The 20505-nt window shown below is 44.8% G+C and overlaps 1 protein-coding gene across 1 annotated transcript in view; it reads right to left on the bottom strand.

Annotated features, from left to right (window-relative positions):
• Positions 1 to 20505, bottom strand: part of ACO2 (aconitase 2) — a 78380-nt gene that overhangs the window by 18949 nt on the left and 38926 nt on the right. The window contains exons 6-17 of the mRNA XM_068116039.2: positions 20335 to 20485; positions 20082 to 20186; positions 5392 to 5483; positions 4928 to 5033; positions 4537 to 4694; positions 4172 to 4245; positions 3222 to 3333; positions 2959 to 3081; positions 2690 to 2845; positions 1653 to 1844; positions 1418 to 1550; positions 1137 to 1258 (exon numbers count right to left, since the gene is read on the bottom strand). Of these exons, the coding sequence (XP_067972140.2) occupies positions 1137 to 1258; positions 1418 to 1550; positions 1653 to 1844; positions 2690 to 2845; positions 2959 to 3081; positions 3222 to 3333; positions 4172 to 4245; positions 4537 to 4694; positions 4928 to 5033; positions 5392 to 5483; positions 20082 to 20186; positions 20335 to 20485 (1524 nt within the window). The remainder of the gene's footprint in view (positions 1 to 1136; positions 1259 to 1417; positions 1551 to 1652; positions 1845 to 2689; positions 2846 to 2958; positions 3082 to 3221; positions 3334 to 4171; positions 4246 to 4536; positions 4695 to 4927; positions 5034 to 5391; positions 5484 to 20081; positions 20187 to 20334; positions 20486 to 20505) is intronic.

The raw sequence follows: 20505 nt of genomic DNA, 5'->3' as shown, positions 1-20505 counted from the left end.
TTGCCAGATCCTTGTCAATCCTGGCATTGCTGTTCTCCCCAATGCAAGGCGGCTATTAATTTCACCAATGCATCCTTCCTTTCAATGAAACATGCCACTATTTCCACATGATCTCCCCAAATTACAAGACTTTGGTCTTTAAAAAAATAAAATCTAGCTTTTTCACTTTCTGCAGCAGTTTCATAAAGTCCCCTTTACTTTCTGCCAAAAGAGTGGCATCAATCATCAGCATACCTTAGATTGTTGATACATCTTACCCTAATCATGACTCAAGTAAAACTCTGACATGACTTTGTCATAACAAACAAACAAATGAAAATCCTATTCAAATTTCATGTCAATCATATGAAAATTGAGGATTTTAGAAATTTGAAAAGGTTGTTGACCTTTAGCCTATGTTGACCTTTTGGCCTAAGTTGATGTCAATTTATAATAGTTGGTGGTTGAATTAATTTAGCTATGTAAATCCTATTCAAATTTCAAGTCAATCGGAATGAAAATTGATGATTTTAGAAATTTGAAAATGTGGTTTACCTTTGGACTATGATGACCTTTTGACCTCAAAGATAAATCGAATTCTGTCAGACCACCAACAATACCATTTGGTGAAGATTGGTTTAAAATTGTGACCTGTTGGCAAGTATAAGCGCGCGCGCGCACACACACACACACACACACACACACACACACACACACACACACACACACACACACACACACACACACACACACACACACACACACACACACACACACACACACACACACACACACACACACACACACACACACACACACACACACGTCAAAAAAAAAAAAACATTTGCCAAGTAACGAACGCACACGCACATGTGTATATGCTTTCCCCCCTTTATCAATTTAAGGCTCATGGGAAGAACCTGTACATAAACCATGCAGGAGAGGTCATCAGTGTTACTTTAACACAAATTGGGACATTAAGGGACAATGTACAAATACACAGTATATCAGATTTTAACCTAGGTTCCTTTCATCACAAGCCAGGTGTTCAGATGGGAATTATTCATTCAACAAAACTGATCGGGATAATTCATTGGTATCAAAACAAACACTTCCTCAAACAAATGCCTTTCATAATAGCAGAAAATATTTCTCACCTTTCCAGGTGAAAACCCCTTGAGACCAACAATGGATATGCGATCGTCTGGTCTGATCTTATCATAGTCAGTAGGATCGCAAAACGTCAACGGAAGCAAACCTTGCTTCTTCAAATTCGTTTCTGCATGACGGATTGGCAACAGGAGGAAAACCATTAACAGCCGAGTCATAAATCAAGTGCTTAGCATGAAATCGGCAAAGGGACCAACAACAGCCTGTTACTGCTTGGTCCAAACCCTGCACTCCAGAGCCCATCCAACACAATCATGCAAAGTCTCACCATGGATTCGAGCAAAGCTTTTCACAATGATGGCCCTGCCACCGAGGTGCCTTGGCTCGAGTGCTGCATGCTCACGGCTAGATCCCTCGCCGTAATTCTCGTCTCCCACTACCACCCAATTCACACCATTTTTCTGGTGGAACAAAAGTGGGCAGACACCTCAGAATGGTCAACCCTACCATGAAAAGCAAACAAAGAGGATGATGAATTGGGATTGTGCATTTTTGGAAACTACCTTGTAGTTCCGCGCCGTGTCCGGCACGCTCCCGAAGCTTCCAGTGAGTTGGCAACAGATTTTGTTTGCTTCCTCGTTCTCGATATTGACAGCTCCAATAAGAAGGTTGTTCGAGATATTGTCCAGGTGACCCCGGTACTTAAGCCATGGGCCTGCTGCTGAGATGTGGTCAGTTGTGCATTTCCCCTTAACCTGCACTCTCACAAAGTAATATTTTACTGAGTGATGCCACCATTCTTTAAAAGAAGTAAAAAAATAAATAAATAAAAACTCCAAAGTCCTCACCAAAATAACATCGAAACAAGCCAGAGCATTTAATAACGAAGAACTCCGTTTGAGTATATAGGCTATATATAGGTATATATAGGTATATAGGTTTGAGTATATAGCTCCCTGATGCTTACAGTATTTCTGAGAACCAGGACAAACTCAAAAAAGAAAAATGCTGTGGCTAAATTGGACAATTTTTTTTCCAAACTGTGTTTAAGGCCGTCCATGATCGCCAAACAAAGCAAGTAGGCCTTGCAGCGCTCGGTGTTGGGCTGGTGTTAAGCTATCATGCCAATTCGGAGAGAGGTCCAAGGTGAGAATGCGGTGCACAGGGATCGAATTTGGAAATGGCACAAATGTAATAAAATTCTTCTGAATAGAAGAAAATTAACAAACGAATCATAAAGGAAATGCACTTCAAGGAATGTCACTGCTCATGGAAGATTTAAACGGCCTAATGGGTTCAAAGACCAAAATAAAACATGCATCTTGTTACACAAATCAAAAACATGTTGCCTTATTGAAGGAAAAAATTGACAAAGTTTGAAGTTCAATATGTACAAGTAAAGGTCCAACTTAACACCTCACAACACAAAAATTGTCAAAAGATCGTATCAGCACGGTACAGGGTGATTCAGGAAAAGGAAATTGGGGGAACACAAGATGAAATCTGATGCTTTCAAATGCTTGACGAGTCAGAGCTATTCTGAAAATAAAATCCCCGTATTTTCCAGTTGCTGTAGCTAAGGAAGAAGAGACCGAGCTACCTTTATCAACACGACCATGTCCTTCAGGTCTTCTCCATTCCACTTGTTGAAAGGACTGAGAAGCTGCAGGCGCTGGCTGGTGGAGTTCACATTAACATTAGTGCTGCTACCGTCTGCAGGTGGGGCCTGATACGTGTCCACGCCTGGGTCAAAGCCCTGCAAAAGTGGAACCAATTTAAAGAATTATTATTTTTGTTATTATTTCCAAGCAACAGAAAGATGAAACAAACAACAACGTTTACTGCGAGCCAGAAAAAGTGAGAATTCACCTTCGCCGGAAGTTCTTCTGCGTTCGGCGATTTCAATTTGAACTTCTGGCCGTCTGAGCCCGTTAGGGAATCTGTCTCGGGGTTGAACTTGAGAGAACCAGCGATGGCCATCGCCGTTACGATCTAAGGTACACATCCACAAAGTGGAGGAGGGAAAGCATCCTCTCACGTTTTACAACAACGCAGAACGAAATAGAAATTATCCTTCACCGTCCTCCATTTACATGTCCCCAATCTACACTGACAGCAATGACCTGTCACACCTCTGGAGAAGTGACGAAGGCATGCGTGGCAGGATTGGCATCGTTGCGGCCAGTGAAGTTGCGGTTGTAAGATGTCACGATAGTATTTTTCTCACCCTTCTTCACATCTTTCCTGAACAAAACAAAGTGTGATGGTATAATTAATCTCTATACTTAAGTTCGGAGTTTTCCACCCAGGTAACCCACCACAAAGAGTGACAATGATGTAAGGACTTTGAGCAGTTAACAGCAAACGTTTGATGACGCTACGTGCCACAATGCAAAATCTGCGTGGGCATCGAAGGGGATGGACCTTGTGAAATTCCAAGGAGTCGAATAGTTTTGTACTTTATGCTGAAAGGAAATTCGACCAAATAAAATTACTGACGATTAAAATGATGATTCGGATGGATATAAACGTTATCACTTGATGTTAAACAATCATGACCATGAAAAGTCCATCTGTAGTGTTCATCTTGTTTATCCTGTGTACCCCACCCCAGCTCTCTCCCTTCCACAGATTTCCCGATGTCCCTGTTCCCTACTTTTGGTGTGCTTCCCTCTCTCGCCCCCTCTCATCTCCAGCTCCCTTTGCTATATGTTCTTTGTGTTCGCTCTTATACGATCCTCGGCTTGGAATATGAAAAAAAATTAAATTAAATGTTTTCCTCCAATTGCTTCCCATGATGGATCGTATAACAATAAATCAATAGGTTTGGCATCAAATAATCCATCACGTGATAATTTACAAGGATGGAAAATATGGTGGGAAACTGGTAAAAAAAAAAAAAAAAAAAAAAAAAAAAAATTATATATATAATAATTAATATATATAATAATTAATGTATAATTAATATATAATAATTAATGTAATGGTCATGTTGAAGAGTGATGGAGGCCATCCAACTGTGACTATCTGCCTTTTCACTATTCCAAAGGCACTTTGCAGCTTAATCATCTTGCATTCTTACCTGTCCCACTGCCCAATGCAAGGCCCACAGGCATTGGCCAAGACAACACCCCCAACATCACTCAGTATCTTGGCCTGCAGTAAGACAGAAATCACGGCTCAGGACTGGACAGTAGCCAAATTAATTGCAGTCCCTTCAAGATAGAATAAACAACGACAAATGCAAAAACTTTTCCTTTGGTTGAAGTAAAGATGTCCATACACGATAAACACTTGGGAGGAGGGGGGGGGGGGGTGTATGGGGAAAGAAAGAGTCATACAAGCACTAGATAAAGGTGAAAAACCAGGCTAATTTTTCAGCTGCCTACATTTTTACCAGTTTTCCAAGGCTCGGGAACTTTCTGAGAGAGATCCCACAGTACTTACATATCCATCACGTTCGATGGTGGCGCGGATCTGCTCTGAGCCGGGTGTGACCGTAAAGGCCGACTTGCACTTCAGGCCATGATCAAGTGCCTGCTTGGCGACTGAAGCTGACCGTCCCATGTCCTCATAGCTGCTGTTGGTGCAGCTGCCAATGAGACCTGTAAAGTACAGCTGTTATTCAAGAAAAAGCACGGTGGCAGCAACAGGTGTCATCGGTCATTGAAGATCAGTAAGGATCTCTTCCTTTCACACAGCGCAATCAGCAAATATCCGTGTATGTTAAAGTGTTGGAATTCCAATTAAAATAAGACTTCAATAACGTGCTGTAAATGTGACTGAAATTGACTCCACACAATGTGATGTGGCATGGTTTCATTGTGGGGACGCTCACCTACTTTGATGTCCGTGGGCCAACCCTTCTGCTCAGCCATGCTGCCAACCTCAGACACCTTGTGTGCCAGATCTGGTGTAAAAGGCCCATTGATGTGTGGTTCAAGCTAAAGGAAAGAAATAAAAAAATCCCCAAAATTAAAACACTTTGTTCAAACAGGTACAAAAATGTACAAGGAAATCTCAGGCCCAGAAGGGGAGCATGCGGCCCATCATCATAATGCTGTAATGCTGTATCCTCAACCCCAGCAGTTCCACCCAGACGGACTGCAGATAGAACAAGCAAGTTAATAATAAGCAGGGATTTTAGCTGAAGTAGCATCACACAATGGTCTTTTCTTTTCAAAAGCACAAGCAATACATAACACTGACAACCTACATGCTGACCATAGAATAGGAAGAAGAATGAGGTATCACGGGGCCTTACTGCCAGGTTTATCCAGGATCTGGGTTCGCCAAGCTCACCTCATCCAGGTTTATCTCCACCAGCCTGTCGTACTTGCAATTTTCATCAGGCACCAATACATCTTTGTAATGCTCCGCAAGGTCTGCAATTTCTGTGCAAAAAAAATTCCACCGCTTAATTGCAACTTTTCCAGCCCTACGCCCCTTTATAATGGGGTACATCTTTACTTGCTCCCCAAGATTTAATCCATATTTCCCTGGGAATCTGCTACGCAACTCAAATCCCACATCGCGTGCACCTCTTCATCATATACCAACCATTTAATGCTTTTAAAACACCAATGTCATGTGTGCACAACAATTATAGGTCTAAATAAATGAAAAACATTGGTTTCCAACCTTTCATTGGTGTGCAAATCTAGATGCAGAAACGTCAGCTCCGCAGAACCATTCTTTTTCAACCTGCTCCATAGCCTCATTTAACTTATTGGCACATATTAAAACATGAATGGATATGTATACCTGAATAAGCACACATCGCAAGATTGCCATCTTGAAGAAGACAAATTGCCAACAGCATCAGCAAATTGCCTACACCTAAACCTGCAGCTTATAGTCTCAAGAGTTTTTTTGTTTTTGTTTTTGTATACAAGATCAAGGCTCGCGTAAGAGCTAACATCAATGCCAAAAAAAAAAAAAAACCACACATAAGACGTAATAAAGGAAGCCGGAGACAAGAGAGAGGGGGAAGCACACAAGTACAACATTTGAGAGCAGGGACATCGGGAGATCTGTGGGAGGGAGAGGGCTTGGGGGGGAGGATGCGTGGAAAGCGGAGTGGGGGGTAGGAGAGGTAAAAACCACATGGACACAGATAGGACTTCCAGGAAAGAAGTCTGTGTTACAGAAAAGTGGACCTGGGGTGAATTAACGGGGGTAGAAAAGATCAAGGTTTTGGATGGGGGAAGATAAGAGGTGGTGGTGAATAGCTGAACGTATTTTGTTGAATGTTAAGTATTTGGCACAACAAGAGACAAGGTTTTGGAATGTCTGTGTGTGTTTGGTTGTTATCTCCATAATTTGGGTTTTAGAAGGTGGAACGGAGTCCTCCCAGGACCTCCAGTATCCACCCCCTGCTTCAGTGAAGGATTGCAATTCATGGGCTAAGATATAAAGTTGTGTTCTCAGAGTTTTGGTCCAAGGGCTCTCTTCAGGATCGTCAATGAGCCCCATTTGATTTGACTGAGCTCCATTTGATTTGATTTGACTGAGCTCCATTTGATTTGATTTGACTGAGCCCCATTTGATTTGACTGAGCCCCATTTGATTTGACTGAGCCCCATTTGATTAGACTGAGCCCCATTTGATTAGACTGAGCCCCATTTGATTAGACTGAGCCCCATTTGATTAGACTGAGCCCCATTTGATTAGACTGAGCCCCATTTGATTAGACTGAGCCCCATTTGATTTGACTGAGCCCCATTTGATTTGACTGAGCCCCACACATTTGACTGAGCCCCACACATTTGACTGAGCCCCACACATTTGACTGAGCCCCACACATTTGACAGAGCCCCACACATTTGACAGAGCCCCACACATTTGTCTGAGCCCCACACATTTGTCTGAGCCCCACACATTTGTCTGAGCCCCACACATTTGACTGAGCCCCACACATTTGCCTGAGCCCCACATTTGCCTGAGCCCCACACATTTGTCTGAGCCCCACACATTTGTCTGAGCCCCACACATTTGTCTGAGCCCCACACATTTGTCTGAGCCCCACACATTTGTCTGAGCCCCACACATTTTTCTGAGCCCCACACATTTGTCTGAGCCCCACACATTTGTCTGAGCCCCACACATTTGTCTGAGCCCCACACATTTGTCTGAGCCCCACACATTTGTCTGAGCCCCACACATTTGTCTGAGCCCCACACATTTGTCTGAGCCCCACACATTTGTCTGAGCCCCACACATTTGTCTGAGCCCCACACATTTGTCTGAGCCCCACACATTTGTCTGAGCCCCACATTTTACTGAGCCCCACACATTTTACTGAGCCCCACACATTTTACTGAGCCCCAAACATTTTACTAAGCCCCACACATTTTACTGAGCCCCACCCATTTTACTGAGCCCCACACATTTGACTGAGCCCCACACATTTGACTGAGCCCCACACATTTGACTGAGCCCCACACATTTGACTGAGCCCCACACATTTGACTGAGCCCCACACATTTGACTGAGCCCCACACATTTGAATGAGCCCCGCACTGAACCTGATTTCTGCATTATTTAGGCCAAAATCGCTGGGTACTGATATCTCAACAGCAATGCCGTCTTTTCCTTTTCGTTCCCGAGTACAATGTCCGGTTATAGTGCTTTGTTTTCTATGTTCATGCTGGATGGATCAGGTCATATGTGAGCATTATGTCCTTGGTTTCAATAATTGCTTTTGGCTCATGTTTCCATGAGTTTTGTGGAACTGGAATATTGAAATTTCTGCAGATGTGCCAGTGGATTATTCTACATACCTTGTTGTGTCTTTGGCTGTACAGCTGCTCTGACATGAGTTTTTTACATCCTGATAGGAGGTGGCTTGTACTTTGTTTCTACCTTGCAGAACCTACACTTGTCCGATTGACTCAGTCCTGACATTTTCTTGAAGCCATTGGTGTAGTCTCCTTGGTCTTTGACATTCATAATGATTTATTCTCCATCCCAGTTGAGCTGACCTCTTCTGAGCCATTCCAAAGAGCCTTCTTTGTCTACTCCCAATCTGTCTAATCCATTTTTATACCTTCCTGCTCTTTTATCCTTTTCCCAGTTGTCAGTGTATATCTGTTGATATTTCGTTTTATATTTTTCTTTTGTCTTTTTTGCAATTGTTGGGGCTGTCTGTATTCGTTGTTGTTTCGGTTTATTGTGTGACATCTTCTATTCGCACTTATATTTGGAAAAAAAAATTGCTAGGTGGTTAAGTGATACCTTATTCCTTCGCACCTATCTTTGGAAAATTTTTTGCTAGAAGGGTTAGCGATACCTTCTGTGGTTTGTTATCTTTGTGTTTGCTTACAAATTTGATTCGGTAGTCTGTTGCACTTTTTACGTATTCGGCCAATCCTACAGTTGCCATACTGTGCACTTGGTTGAGCTCCATCAGGCTGTAATCTCCTCCTTTCCTTGGCGAGTACATTCTCAGGATACATTTATTTTTGTGAAACATTTTGTGGATGGTGAGGAGTTTCCTTGTTATGATATCAGTTTCTTGATTTCTGATTGCGGTAGGTTTATTATTCCGCAGCTGTGCTGGAACACGAGGACTGCTAGTTGGTTTATGGCTTAGATTTTGTTTCTTGGGGTTAGATATGTTTTCAAGATCAGCCTCGGTCTATGCAGGTATTCTTTGGTAGTTGATTTGTGCATTTTTTATGACAAATTTGGTGGCCCTCTTCTAGTCTAAGGTATTTGTAAGATGCTCCATTGTCTCCTGTATTGTTGTATTTGTGTCAATTATTATATAGTCTGTTTTTGTTGGTCTACCTTCTATGAATGTGCACTTGGCACACTTATCTAGGTCAAATTCCATTTGGATGTCGTCGAAGTACCGTTTCACCAATTTCAGTTGTTCTGCCAATGTTCTGTTGTTCAATGCAAAGAGGTTTAATCGTCCATGTACTGCAGATGCATCACCTTTTTTGTTTATTTGGACGTTCTTTCATTGGATGTTAGGGTGTATTTGTGTCCTTTCTCATTAATGAGGTTACTTAGTGGGGCCAGGGCCTGGTAAAATAGGAGAGGAGAAAGGCTGACTCCTTGGAAGATCCCACATCATATCCTTACTATTGGTATTCCCAAGATGTGCATGTATGTGTATATATGCGTGTGTATACGTGTGTGTGTGTGCGTGTGGATATGCGTGTGTATATATATATATGTGTGTATGTATGTGCGTGTGTGTATATATATATATATATGTATATGTATATGTATATGTGTGTGTGTGTATACTGTATATACATATATATATATATATATATATTGTTGCGGATCTGGGGGTCGGCGCTCCCCTTACCAAGAGGGGGTTAATCCCCTTGTCTTTTAAACTGGCCGATCCCCCAGCCGTGGAAATTATAACGCTCCTCCGCGGTTGAGATTGGCCAGGGTGATTGGTCAAGATGGATTCCCAAATACCTGCGTGCCAATTCCTCCGCGAAGCAGGGAAATAACTCCCGCTCGAACCACGGACAGGTGGAAATTACCAAAGTGGTTTAGCAATCCGCGATTCGAGCCGTTAGCAAAAAGACTAACCCGATTCTGAGCGGTTCTAATCGTGCCACGTATACTCAATTGAGAAATCACTAAAACGATCGGATGGAGAGGAAACCAAAAGGTAGGAAGAACAGAGAATTATTAATTACGTACAAAAACCCGAAGAGAAAACGAAAGAAGGGCATGTACAAGGGAAGAAGAAGAAGCAGACACAGGGCATCCTTATACAGTCTTAATTAACATGCCCAGGACAACAAAAACAGACTTACACGAAAGGGGAATAGCAGGAAGGAAGGTCCAAGCAGATGGGCCAGCATTGGCTCCGGCCCCGGTTCATGCTCCACCTCGGTTCAGGCTCCGGTTCCGCGGCGAAACCCGGCAGGCAGCGCGGTTGGTATTGTCGGCGTGAGCGGACCCTTACATGCGGGGGGGTTCATATACCGGGGAGGAATTGCGTCCTTGAATCGGAGGAATCGTGACGCGTGCCTCGTGGCTATCCAATGGTGCCACTCTCCCCGGCAGACTCTCAGACTTGGCAGGCTCAGACTCGGCAGACTCCAACTACAACTCCGACTCGTGTCTCTCACTCCCACTCCACTAAGTAGTCCCACGCGAGCGCTTATATTACACACGCTCGCGTATCAAGCCGCGTGCTTTTAGGACACACCCACCAGTGAGCTCGCCTCGGCCCTGGTTGGTCGCGAGGGCTCACCGACTCTGCCCTTAACAGGGCTACACCTCGCTCCGATAACTCCTCCCCCTTTTTCTCCGCTCTGACCGCATGGTTAATGGCGTCTTGAGCCAGGCAGCGAACGCTACTGGCAAGCAAGGGAACACAATTTGGAGGGAGGCAAGCCGCAAAATGAACGGGATTTGAAAAGGGGCCTATGTTATTTGATTAATGCAACGCAGAGTCAAACTATTGGGAACACAGCCTTGACTAAAACACATACTAATGAAATAACTGAAGAAGTTCCTATGGTGTCCTACGTGTTGCAATATGGACTAACTAGGGTGCGACTTTTGACCTTTGGAAAATGGGGATATTAACAGGGAATTATTTACAAGGGATTATTATTTAAAAGTGACGGTTCTGAAAACCGTAACACAGCACCCTCCCTTTCTCCAGGCCCTTCCCGGGCCGTTCCACAAGGGATGTCTTTTACCATTATGTGTGACACTTAGGTGTAGTTACCCTCTTGTATTAACCTCACCCTGAGTGCGACATTTTAAAAACTAGATATGTCCCGCCTGCTGCGTTGCATTCTACCTGGCTGACTCACGCCCACAGACTAACCAAATTGCGGAAGTAATTTTCAAACTACACATAAAGCCGGTGGGGAGCATTATTTACAAAGACACTATTTTGATTATTCACAAACTACACAAAGGACCTGTCTTTTGGGGAAACAAAAGCAGACTTTTGAAAAGAGGAAAGGTCATGCCATGCACTGCACCGATACACCATACCATAAGCACAAATTATAAAATGCACCAAAAGCACCCGACAGCACCAAAACACAAAAAAATGCACCAGCAATGAAAATGCACCAAACACATTTGAAACAGTAATAATAATCATGGTGCCCGATGTCTTCTCAGCTGGGCCGCTGGTTCTGGCTGCCTTCTTGCTTGCTGCCTATTTAAAAATAAAAGGGCACAAACCGCGTCCACTTTTTTAAATTACGGCCAGCAGGGCCCAACGAAGCTGGTCCACCTGCTTGCATAGGTGCCACTTAAACACAGTGGTCCGCAAGCAAATACCACTGGCCACAGTGGCCGGTCCCCAGCAGAGGTGCCAGGCCCCAAAACGTAGGGTCCATACAGTCACGTGAAAAAGTAAATACACCCCATGTAAAGTTTTGACTTTTTCAACATATTTCAACATACAGCTATTTGATCTTCATTTCAACAATATTGATAGATAAAGGTGATATAATATAACGAATATCATGAAACATTTACATTTTGTAGTCATTGTATAATTTAAATAAACATAAATGCAAATTTCGCATGTGGAAAAAGTAAGTACATCCTTGGCTCCAATAGGTGGTATTGCCCCCTTTGGCAGAAACAACCTCATGTAGGCGCTTCTTATAACTGTCTACCACTCTCTGACATCGACTGGGAGAAATTTTTGCCCACTCCTCCATGCAGAATTCTTTCAGCTGTGCGATGTTTGAGGGGTTTCTTGCATGCACAGCTTGTTTCAAATACCCTCACAACATTTCGATTGGATTTAGATCCGGGCTTTGACTTGGCCATTCCAGAACCCTCCATTTCTTTCTTTTCAGCCATTCCTTGGTGGATTTACTGGTATGTTTAGGGTCATTGTCCTGTTGCAAGGTCCACCTTCGGTTCAGCTTCAACTTTCCGACAGATGGCCTCACATTATCCTCAAGCACCCTCTTGTACAATGAAGAATTAATAGTGGATTACTTGATGGTGAGCTGCCCAGGCCCTGATGCAGCAAAGCTGCCCCAAACCATAATATTTCCACCACCATGCTTTACAGTTGGTATGAGGTTGTTGTGGTCAAATGCTGTCTTTGGTTTTCGCCAAACATGTCTTCTGGTACTGTGGCCAAATAGCTCTACCTTTGACTCATCCGTCCAGAGCAAATTGTTCCAGAAGTGCTGGTCTTTGCCTAGGTGTTCATTGGCAAACTTTAGTCTTACCTTGATGTTCTTTCTGGACAGCAAAGGTTTCCTCCTGGCACACCTCCCATGTAGATCACATTTGTGCAGCCTCTTTCTAATGGTGTAATCATACACTTTGACATCAACAGTGGCAAGAGCTACCTGTAGGTCCCGTGATGACATTCTGGGGTTCTTAGAATTCTTTCAGCATATTGCGGTCTGCTCTCAGGCTGAACTTGCTGGGGCGGCCTGGCCTGAACAAGTTGGCAGTTGTTTGGAATCTTCTTCACTTGTAGATGATATTCCGGACAGTCGAATTATTGATTTCAAATTGTTTGGAGATCTTTTAAAATCCCTTCCCAGACTCCTGGGCATCCATAACCTTCTTTCTGAAGGCCTCAGAGAGCTCTTTTGATCTAGGCATGGTGACGCCGCACACTTCAACAACAAAGAGCAAACCAAACTAAATGTCTGAGGTTTAAATAAGACGGGTTCCTCCAAGATCCTCTCTGACGATGTTCTAATCATTTGCACCTGAGCTGGTGCACCTGATTCTAATTTTAGTTATTTGAAGTCGTGATACATGTAGGGGTGTACTTACTTTTTCCACATGCAAAATTTGCATTTATGTTTATTAAAATTATACAATTGACTACAAAATGTAAATGTTTCATGATATTTGTTATATTATATCACCTTTATCTATCAATATTGTTGAAATGAAGATCAAATAGCTGTATGTTGAAATATGTTGAAAAAGTCAAAACTTTACATGGGGTGTACTTACTTTTTCACGTGACTGTATGTGGTGCTATGCCACAGAACGTGTGGTCCATACGGTGCATCAGTGCAGGCCGGAAGCAGCGGAGGGGCGGGCACACAACTGCGGTCACCTGCGCACTCCCCTTGGGCCCAAAAGAAACAAGTCCGTGAGTGGGGGAAGGAGGACAAACAAAGCAGCGGGGCAAGATCGCAAGGGTACACGTGAATACAAGGCAATGCAAGGTGAAGTGCGCAGGAGAGCGAGCCGAGAAAGCTCGTCCCTACCGTAAGTCACCCCCCCCCCCCCGTCACCTAATCTACCCTTGCCCCTACCCCATATTTACACAATTTACAACTTTACAGATTTCGTCTCTAAAGTCTCGTCCCCCATATCTCCCCTAAACCCAATTCGTTATCAATCCCAATTCCTTATCAATCCCTCCTTTGCCAAATTTGTCATCAATCCCTCCGAAGGAGGAAGAGATGGAATCTAAACAATGTCTCCCCCACATCATGATGCGTCTTACATCCAACCAAACATTTGCTCAAACTGGTGTGGATTCTTCTCGCCTCAGGTGAGTGGTTGCGGATAGTGCGAAGAGATTTTCAATCCTAAACTACCTTCTAAATGACATGAACACACTTTACACTACCCGGGGTCTTTCCCTGCAAAACCATTGGCCATTTTTACTCTATGTGGTTCTAAAAACCAATTCCCATTGAACATACTGTGGCGCTCACCAATTTGGGGTCTCACTCCCCAGATTCTACTCCCTGTGCCCTCACACAATTTCAGGGCTGGGTCGTGTGGCTCCCCTAGCAGGTCTACTTACCTGCGCACCTCCGCCACTGCAGTTGCCTCCCGAGCTTACCTGCTCCTCACCCTAACCTACCTGGGGAAGGCCCTCTGGCTCTCTCACACCCTCGGTGCCCTCTCTGGCACTGGGCTACCCGGGTCCGTCCTCCAGATCCTCGGGCCCCATTGAACTCCAACTCTACCTGGCTCCCAGAGCCTACCTGCGGCCTCACCTGGCCGACAGACTAACAGTGGCGGAGTGCCCAACCAATCACACACACTAACAGGCCACACGCCCAGCCAATTTACTCCACTAATGCACCCAACACAACACTTCTGTGCAACTACCCGCACCAGATGCCAATATCCAACCACACTTTACCTACTCCCTCTACCTACTTTTAAACTACCCTCCCCGGGTACTCGTGAGGGGGTCCATCCTTCCCCCACTCACTCCTTTGCACCATCCATTCCACACTACTCATTCCACACTCCACTCACTCCACACCATTGATTCCACACAACCATTCTCACTTGCCACCATGCAAGTCAATCACTCAGTGTACAATCACACACATCCACAATACTCTGCTCAAGCACTTTCTACACACAATCTCTCATGAGCATTGCCTCATTTGCTAACCAGCACTACCGTGAACTTACATACCAATTCCTCACTTCATCATCCTCACTACAAACACACTGCATCATCTAATCTAACTACTCCCTTCTGAAACTCGTGCTCCCCATCTTCCCTTATACTAAGCACTCCCTCGTCGTTATCATCCATCTAATCTACCTACGTCCCCTACTACAGGTATAATGTCGCTACTTAAATCTACAGTTACCTATAGTCGTCTCTAGATCCTATCAATAACCTAACCCTCCCGGGCTAGTTTGTACAGCCATACCCCATAAAACTACTGCTCATGTGCCCAAGGATGTGAGGTGAATGGTAAAACTACCATTCGCCATCACTACTGCTACCATCAAATGTCCACTATACTACGAGCCTCGGTGCGGGAAATACATTTCCATAGCTCGACTTCGAAAAGCCGGCTATCTGTGCGGAAGGTGTGTCTACTGTAGGTTGGGTCCGTCCGGCATCGATTCTGGGGAAGAGGTTTTGTCGGGCCAAGACTCCAGGCACCATCTCGGCGCAAGGCCTTGCGCTCCCAAGCGCGATGGCCCAGCCTTGCCCGGCCGGAGCGCCGCCACCACAAGGGGGCGCTGCTCCGACCCCTTCTCCTTCCCCTCGAACCGGGCCGATCGCTTTGCCTGGCAAAGCGCGGTACCAACCGTACAGGGCGGGACCCGGCCCGAACCGTGCACGGCGCTCCATGCAGGGGCGACACGGCCACGATCCCGGCCGGCCCCCGCAGCACACAAAGCCCGCCACGGACCGAGAGCTCGCGTCGGCTAAACGTCGGCCTAAACGCTGTCCCGGTCAATGTCGATGCTTTACTCGCATGCTCACACCACGCGTTCTGTTTCCTACTCACACATCCAGGTGTCTCCATACACTCCGTACATTTCATCACCGCACTCTCTCTCCGTGCACACCACCCAGGCACACTCATTCCGCTCACAGACTTCGTTACACACCTGACCACCGCACACCTCCTCGCACACCTTGGCGCACACTCGTCATTCGCACACTTCATTAACACACCTCCTCACGCCCACTCCTCGGTTACATCCTCTGTAACAACCATGGGTGTGCACTCTTCTGCACACCCAATCATGAGCTCCGGTGTGCACTCTCGCACACTCGCCACAACCAACTCAGGTGTGCATTCTCGCACACGCTCAACCATTCCAGGTGTGCATTCTTTCTCACTCACCACAACCAACTCACACTCCGTGTCACTCTCACCCTCACACCCATAGTTACACACTCACTCTTTGATGCACACTTTTTTCTTACACGCGCGCCATTTCCTTTCATAACGTGCACCACGGACCTTTTACGAGCGCCCGGGTGCCATCTCGATCCCAACCGCGCGAAAAATCCTCTCACGCCAAACACTCTCCCGCAAAATCTCTTAGCCCCATATACAGCCCGACTCACCTTCGGGATTCTTCTTCCTCGCTCCAACACCTGCAAATCTTTATTCAGGTTAATAAGTACACGTACAGCATCATGATGCGAGCACGGACTTTGCATGCATTCCATTTCTTCACCCCGCGAGTGCTCTTCTAAGTCCGGCGTCTTTCCAATTTCCACTATTGCTTCGGTTTTAATTTATTTTTCCTTTCCCTCGACGACCGCTGGCTCTATTAAAATTTTCTTCTCTACTTCGGCGGTCGCCGGCTTCCCCATACCCCGGGTCGCGATTTCTATCCCGGTCCACGTGACTTCGCTTTTCTCAACTTCGCTTTTCCCACGTTCCTCGAGTCGCGTTACCTCGTCGCGTACCCGTGTGCTCTTCTCGCTCGGCTTGCTCCCAAAGTTCTCCCCTATTCCTTTTATGTCCCGGGTGAATTTGTCCATTTCCTCTTTTATGAGCGCCACCACTTGATTCGTGAATAACTGCATTTCTTCAAACGTTGGTACAGCGGGCGCGGCCCTCGTCGCCATGTGCGAGGTGCCGCCATTTTGCTCGCCTGCAACCCCTACTGCTGCATCCTCCTTTACCTCCTCTTCAATTTCTCCCACTTCTTCCCTGGGGTCCTGGGTTGCCTCTAACTCTTCCTCTATCTCCCCCACTGGCATCCGATCGCCTTGATGATCCATGGCACGATTCAATTTGGATGCTAATAAAAATTTTGGCCGCTCGAAATTTTGACCAAATTTTTTTTTCAGATGATATATAAAATTTGGTTCGGGTCCAATCCCACTCCCCGACACCAATTGTTGCGGCCAATATGCACAATTGGTGTCCAAAATTTGGTCTACTAAATTTAATCCCAGGTTCCAAATCCCAACTCCTGACTACCAATTGTTGCGGATCCGGGGGTCGGCGCTCCCCTTACCAAGGGGGGGTTCATCCCCTTGTCTTTTAAACTGGCCGATCCCCCAGCCCTGGAAATTATAACGCTCCTCCGCGGTCGAGATTGGCCAGGGTGATTGGTCAAGATGGATTCTCAAATACCTGCGTGCCAATCCCTCCGCGAAGCAGGGAAATAACTCCCGCTCGAACCACGGACAGGTGGAAATTGCCGAGCGGTTTAGCAATCAGCGATTCGAGCCGTTAGCAAAAAGACTAATCCGATTCTGAGCGGTTCTAATCGTGCCACGTATACTCAATTGAGAAATCACTAAAACGATCGGATGGAGAGGAAACCAAAAGGTAGGAAGAACAGAGACTTATTAATTACGTACAAAAACCCGAAGAGGAAACGAAAGAAGGGCATGTACAAGGGAAGAAGAAGAAGCAGACACAGGGCAACCTTACACAGTCTTAATTAACACGCCCAGGACAACACAAACAGACTGACACGAAAGGGGAATAGCAGGAAGGAAGGTCCAAGCAGATGGGCTAGCGTTGGCTCCGGCCCCGGTTCACGCTCCACTCTGGTCCACGCTCCACCTCGGTTCAGGCTCCGGTTCCGCGGCGAAACTCGGCAGGCAGCGCCGTCGGTATTGTCGGCGTGAGCGGACCTTACATGCGGGGGGGGGGGGTTCATATACCGGGGAGGAATTGCGTCCTTGAATCGGAGGAATCGTGACGCATGCCTCGTGACTCTCCAATGGTGCCACTCTCCCCGGCAGACTCTCAGACTTGGCAGGCTCAGACTCGGCAGACTCCAACTACAACTCCGACTCGTGTCTCTCACTCCCACTCCACTAAGTAGTCCCATCCCACGCGAGCGCTTATATTACACGCTCGCGTATCAAGCCGCGTGCTTTTAGGACACACCCACCGGTGAGCTCGCCTTGGCCCTGGTTGGTCGCGAGGGCTCACCGACTCCGCCCTTAACAGGGCTACGCCTCGCTCCGATAACTCCTCCCCCTTTTTCTCCGCTCTGACCGCATGGTTAATGGCGTCTTGAGCCAGGCAGCGAACGCTACTGGCAAGCAAGGGAACACAATTTGGAGGGAGGCAAGCCGCAAAATGAACGGGGTTTGAAAAGGGGCCTATGTTATTTGATTAATGCAATGCAGAGTCAAACTATTGGGAACACAGCCTTGACTAAAACACATACCAATGAAATAACTGAAGAAGTTCCTATGGTGTCCTACGTGTTGCAATATGGACTAACTAGGGTGCGACCTTTGACCTTTGGAAAATGGGGATATTTACAGGGAATTATTTACAAGGGATTATTATTTACAAGTGATGGTTCTGAAAACCGTAACACAGCACCCATGGTTATATATCTATTTTTATTTTTTTATTTGTAATCGCTTCCATATTTCTTTATTTATTTACCATGTGAGCTTCATTGTGTCTGAGCAGGCCAAAAGGTTTCGTCATCACATTTTCGACAAACCTTTATTATGAGAATATGAAGAACCATAATTGATAAAATGCACAATTTTTTTTTAGGTACCGTTTCCATCTATTTTTTTTTTTACTTATTTTTTTAAATTAAGTTTATTTTGAGTTCAAAGCGGACGTGGGACGAGCTTTGCATTTTGGGATGCTTTATAGTTTACTAAAGTGTTGTTGATCGAGTTAAAGGACGGCATACTGATTAATGCAATGCAGACAAGCAAGAGGAATTTCCGAACAGAAGAAAGATAAATTTTCATTTTCCTTTTCCTCCACCTTCGACATATGTAACATGTACTTTTTGGTTGATTAGAAAATTAAAAACTTGTACAGTCATGAGTGGGATTCATTCATTTAAACGAATAGTTCATTGATGTTAGCAATTCGTTTTAACAGGTTATAAAAGTTATTCAATTAATTATATATTGTTACCCTCGCCAGAGGAGAGGGTATTGCATTTGAGTCCGTTTGTTTGTTTGTTTGTCCGCACAGAATAAATATGATTTTCTCTGCAACCGTTAGTCCGATTGACAGGAAATTATCATCATAGGTACAACTCCACCTGTAGAATTTTTAAATAATTATGACGTCATAAGTCACGTGGTTCGGCGGCCATCTTGGAAAAATCGAAAAACTTTGCACCTCTATCTTGGAAAGCGCTGAATAGAAAAAATTGAGACATGGCTCATTGTAAAGAACTCTCCATGGGGAATAAAATATGTTAATGATGATGTCATAGGTGCCTCCATTATGACGTCATAATTCGACAAGTACAAAACTTCATCCTATAAGATGAAATTTCTTGAGCACTATGTCGGCATAAACTGGCAAAGAAAAAAAAATTTATGACGTCATCGGTCACGCGGTTCGGCCATCTTGGAAAAACCGAAAAACTTTGCACCTCTATATCTTGGAAAGCGCTGAATAGAAAAAATTGAGACATGGCTCATTGTAAAGACCTCTCCATGGGGAATAAAATATGTTAATGATAATGTCATAGGTGCCTCCATTATGACAATTCGACAAGTACAAAATTTCATCCGATCAAGATGAAATTTCTTGAGCGTCATTTCGGCATAAATTGTTGGAGAAAAGAAAATGATGTCATCGATCACGTGGTTTGGCCACCATATTTGTTTTAACACAAAAGCCTTAAAATCCACTGAAAATACATCCTGGCGAGGGTTTGCAATCTCTGATTGCTCTTTTTCTTGTTGTATTTGAGAAGTGCTCACACATTTGCGACATACAATCCTAATTACCTCCACCACCGAAAGTGGACAGAGATCACGTTTTCACCCTTATCTGTTTGTTTGTCTGTGAGCAGGATATCTCATACACGTTGTGGACAGATTCTGACAGAATTTGGTGGACAGGTTGGTTGTGTGCAAAGGACGAATCGATTATATTTTGTTGAACATCGGGATTCGAACACTTGAATTTTAAATGATTCTTCACCATTGAGGGATAGGGCCAAAAACGATGTCTGAAAAAGTTAAGGATAGATTCGGACGAAACTTGGTGGAAAGGTTGGTTGTGTGACAAGGAAAAAATGGATTCGATTTTGGTGAAGATCCAAATCCGGATATGAGAATTGTTTTAATTTTCGAAGTGATTCTTCACCATTGAGAGATGGGGCCAAAAACGATTTAAAGCAAGATGTCTCAAAAATTGTGGAAGACTTATTGACAAAAGTTGGTGGATGAGTTGGGTAGGTGACAAAAACAAGCAGATTAGGTGTTGGTTAAGGTCTGGGTCCAGATCCGACTCATCAGTGGGATACAAAACGTAAACTGATCAGTCTGGAGGAGGTGGTGAGTTTACCAATGGACTCACCTGACCGTCCTGTCTTATTCAGGTAGTTGTTCATACGGTGGTTGTAGGGAAAAATTGATGTTGTTGCTCCAATCTCTGCTCCCATGTTACAGATGGTTGCCATCCCTGATGTCGCAAAACAGGTAGAGCACAAACAGTAGTAGGTGATTCTACAATTCTTAATCTTAAAAAAATGGGTGTAAAAGTTAAAACAAATGAAGTACAAGCATGCATTGCTGAACAACACGTCAAGTTGTTGAATTCAAGACACTACCTGTGCAGGAGATAGTGTCCACACCAGGACCGTGGTATTCAACAATAGCTCCCGTACCACCTTTAACTGTTAATATTCCAGCAACCTTGAGGATTATGTCTTTGGGAGAACTCCATCCCTTCAGGCTACCTGTGAGTCGAACGCCGATCACCTACAAGTAACACCGCAGAG

The sequence above is a fragment of the Myxine glutinosa genome, chromosome 5 (assembly GCF_964187855.1).
Source record: "Myxine glutinosa chromosome 5, kmMyxGlut1.1, whole genome shotgun sequence".
Lineage (NCBI taxonomy): Eukaryota > Metazoa > Chordata > Myxini > Myxiniformes > Myxinidae > Myxine > Myxine glutinosa.
Note: the sequence above shows the minus strand (reverse complement) of the source record. Positions and strands in the feature narration are given on the sequence as shown.